Raw genomic sequence first — 3931 nt, forward strand, 5'->3', positions numbered from 1 at the left:
ACTTCACTACTACAGGTCAGTACACGCACTACTACTTCACTACTACAAGTCAGTACACACACTACTACTTCACTACTACAGGTCAGTACACACACTACTACAGGTCAGTACACATACATTTCACATCAGTTCAACACTATGACATCGAGTGGAAATAAATGAAGATTAATAATTATATTTCACTTTTTCAAGGCGATCAGCTTATGAGATTCTTTACAGTAAAATCAAACTTGTCAGATTTTACAGTGTGGGATGGATTCTGGTCTAACTGGCCCTGGTTCTGATCTAACTGGCTCTGGTTCTGGTCTAACTGGGCCTGGTTTTAGTCTTTCTGGTTCTAGTCTAACTAGGCCTGGCTCTGGTCCAACTGGTTCTGGTTCTGATCTAACTGGTCTGTCTCTGGTCTCTCTGCAGGTCTACTCTCCGATGGCGGGTGGTGGGATGGGTTCTGGTCTCGGGATGGGCTCCATGTCGGGCTACATGTCCAGCAGTGGGACCACATCAGGCTCCTTCAACATGTCCTACAGCGGGACCGGTCTGAGTCCTGCCCCGGTGGGGGGGATGGGCGGCCCAGCTCCGGCAGCCATGTCGGGTCTGGGTGGAGGCGTGGCCTCGATGGGCGGGACCCTGAGCCCGTCCAGTATGAGCTCTGTGTCGGCTCAGCAGGCCTCGATGGGCCTGAACCCATATGGGGGCATGAGTCCCACCATGAGTCCCAGCATGGCGTACGGCGGCAGTGGGCTGAACCGTGGCCGTGACAACAAGGCATTCAGACGGAGCTACCCACACGCCAAACCACCCTACTCCTACATCTCACTCATCACCATGGCAATCCAGCAGGCTCCCAGCAAGATGCTGACGCTGAGTGAAATCTACCAGTGGATCATGGACCTGTTCCCGTACTACCGGCAGAACCAGCAGCGCTGGCAGAACTCCATCCGGCACTCACTGTCATTCAACGACTGCTTTGTGAAGGTGTCGCGCTCACCGGACAAACCGGGGAAGGGCTCGTACTGGACCTTGCACCCAGACTCCGGGAACATGTTCGAGAACGGCTGTTACCTGCGCCGCCAGAAGAGGTTCAAGTGCGAGAAAAAGATGTCAGCTAAATCAGACGGCAGGAAGGAGCAGGGGGGGGTAGGGGAAGGAGCGTCTCCCTCTGGGGACTCCATCAAAGCTCCAGGACTCCTGGACTCGTCCTCTGTGCCCTCCTCCAGCCAGGTGACCTCGCCTCCTGGTCTGGACCTGCGGGGAGGTGTTGGCGGGGCGTCGGACCTGAAGGTGTCCGGCTCCCAGCTGCTGTCGTCCCTGTCGTTACCCCCCCACTCCATGGCTCATGATTCCCAGCTGCACCTGAAAGGAGACCCCCACTATTCCTTCAACCACCCGTTCTCCATCAATAATTTAATGTCGTCCTCGGAGCAGCAGCACAAACTGGACCTGAAGGCCTACGAGGCGCTGCAGTACTCCTCCTACAGCGCTGGGGGGGGCTCTGGCCTTGGGGGGAGGACCATGGAGACTCTGGAGGCCTCCTACTATCAGGGGGTGTATCCCAGACCGCTCCTCAACACCTCGTAGTAAACGCTGCGCTTCCTGTCGGACTCATACTCTCTGCATGCAGCCGTCCTGGACTTCCTGTCTGACTGTGATGATTGACTCTGCAGCAGCTGAACTGAACTCCTGCACTGTGACCCAACCAGGACACTAAGAGACACGTTCAAACTGATTCCAGGTCTGTCTTCTCCTTTTACACACCGAGTCACAAACAACTACAGCTCGTGTTTTTAGGCTTCACAGTCCAGCAGGTAAACCCATGTTGCACCGCTGTAGCAGGTGATCCAACAGGATAGTTTCACTGTAAACTGTTCAAGTTACAAACATCCAATATTCATATGTGGCAATAATCTGAAACAGGTTTTAGACAGAAAACAGAAAACTGTCTGTGAACTGGTTTGTTGGTTCTGGTTTACTGGATATCTTTCAGTTCGACAGCAGCCCAACAAATCCCAACCTGAGGCTTTGAACCCCCAGCAAATCCCAACCTGAGGCTTTGAACCCCCAACATATCCCAACCTGAGGCTTTGAACCCCCAACATATCCCAACCTGAGGGTCTGAACCCCCAACATATCCCAACCTGAGGGTCTGAACCCCCAACAAATCCCAACCTGAGGGTCTGAACCCCCAACAAATCCCAACCTGAGGGTCTGAACCCCCAACAAATCCCAACCTGAGGGTCTGAACCCTGAGGGTCTGAACCCCCAACAAATCCCAACCTGAGGGTCTGAACCCCCAACATATCCCAACCTGAGGTCCAAACCCCCAACAAATCTCAACCTGAGTATAGTGGCAAATACTTGGCTTTGGGTTTTACCCCTAACCCATGTTCCACTTTTCTTTTGTTCTTGCCACATGGAGAGTGCAAGTGCAGTTTGTCAGACTTGCAGCCTTCTTCCCAATAGAGATCTGTGTTTCAATTTTGGTTATTGTTTATTGTAAACAAACAAACGTGGCACAGTGATTTGAGTGTCCTTTTTGTCATTTGGCTGAGGCGTCACCTGTCTTCTCCCCACCATGCACCATGCACACCGACTTAAAGACTAGCGCCCTCACCGCACCTGGAGGGTGCATGAATGGAAACACAGAAACAAAGATACCAATGAGTCACGCTGATAAGAATAAACATAAATGCGGCTCCTACACTGAAGGCCCAAACCCCCGACAAATCCTTACCTGAGGGTCTGAACCCTGAAGCTTCAGCAGATACAGACCTGGGCCTGGACCCCCTTAAATTTAAGATTTGTTTCCTGCAGGCCACTAACTAAACTCAAACTCCCATGATGCACTGCACACTGTCCACATTATCTCACAGTTTGGTTTTCTGCACCTGCTCACATATTCATCTTTGCACTTAATGGTTTTACTTTGGCGGGGCTTTGTGGAAGCTTCCTGCCAATGCTAATTTAAATATTAACTAAATGAAAGAACAATAAATTTGAATAAAACAAACCGTCCTTTTATTTACGTTTCATTATTTAAAATTTTAGAAGCACAAAGAAGAAAAAGACGCTGACGGTGTTTCCACTGTCATTAACATCCCGGCGCCCCTCAGAGGCCCCTCAGAGGGCCCCGACCCACGGATCAAAGGTCACCTGGTGATGATGAAGTGGTTGTCGTGGTGACAGATTAATTATTATAGTGATATCATTTTTGGATTGCATGTATGAGGAGGATTTACTTCTCCCACGACCTTGTTTGCTCTGCACTGACCTGCTGAGGGGTCGCGACCCTCAGAGTGAGAAACCCACACAGTTACAAAGACTTTTTATTTTAAGGGTCAATTCACACAAACACTTTTCCCGCCTCTCCGTTTGTCGTCGTCTGTATCCGGGCAGATTTCTGATTGCTTTCCCACCATTTGATCTTTTTCAGTCTATTGATCTGATATGACTATTGATTCTCAGGAAACACAATGAGAAAGACACGCTCAACGACTGCAAAAACACACACACACACACACACACACACACACACAATACATTAATACATTTAGGTGATTTTTTTTTCATTTTTCTTGTGTTCTGTTTTTTTTTCCCCATTTTGACAAAAAAAACAACAAAAAAACGAGTTCACCAATACACGATCAATTAGAGATTTTTTTGGGGATCAGCTCTTTAACAGGAAAAAAAGTGACATCATATTGGTCAGGACCAAATCAATACTGAGAATAAAAACAACACAAGTAATTTGAATTCATAAACATTAACACAAAGTTTTTGTTTGTGGGTCAGGATTAATTCTCGCTCTGGGTTTTCAAAGGCTGAGGAAACAAAGTATGCTGGGAAGCTGAGTTTTAATGTTTGTCAGCTTTAGGAGCTGATTTAAACTCCTGACGTTTTCCTGCTGGGAATCACTGATTTATCAAAAAACAAT

General features: G+C 48.6%; 1 protein-coding gene across 1 annotated transcript; it reads left to right on the top strand.

Moving 5' to 3' along the window:
• Positions 1 to 252: 252 nt before the first annotated feature.
• Positions 253 to 1578, top strand: LOC121938924 (forkhead box protein A1-like). Its single transcript, XM_042482073.1, has one exon. The coding sequence runs from the start codon at positions 253 to 255 to the stop codon at positions 1576 to 1578; it is 1326 nt and encodes a 441-aa protein (XP_042338007.1).
• Positions 1579 to 3931: the final 2353 nt, after the last annotated feature.

This window comes from Plectropomus leopardus, unplaced genomic scaffold (assembly GCF_008729295.1).
Source record: "Plectropomus leopardus isolate mb unplaced genomic scaffold, YSFRI_Pleo_2.0 unplaced_scaffold3788, whole genome shotgun sequence".
In the NCBI taxonomy this organism is placed as follows: domain Eukaryota; kingdom Metazoa; phylum Chordata; class Actinopteri; order Perciformes; family Serranidae; genus Plectropomus; species Plectropomus leopardus.

What these genes read in the sequence shown, in the direction of transcription:
- LOC121938924 (XM_042482073.1), top strand. Translation starts at nt 253, where the DNA reads ATGGATTCTGGTCTAACTGGCCCTGGTTCTGATCTAACTGGCTCTGGT.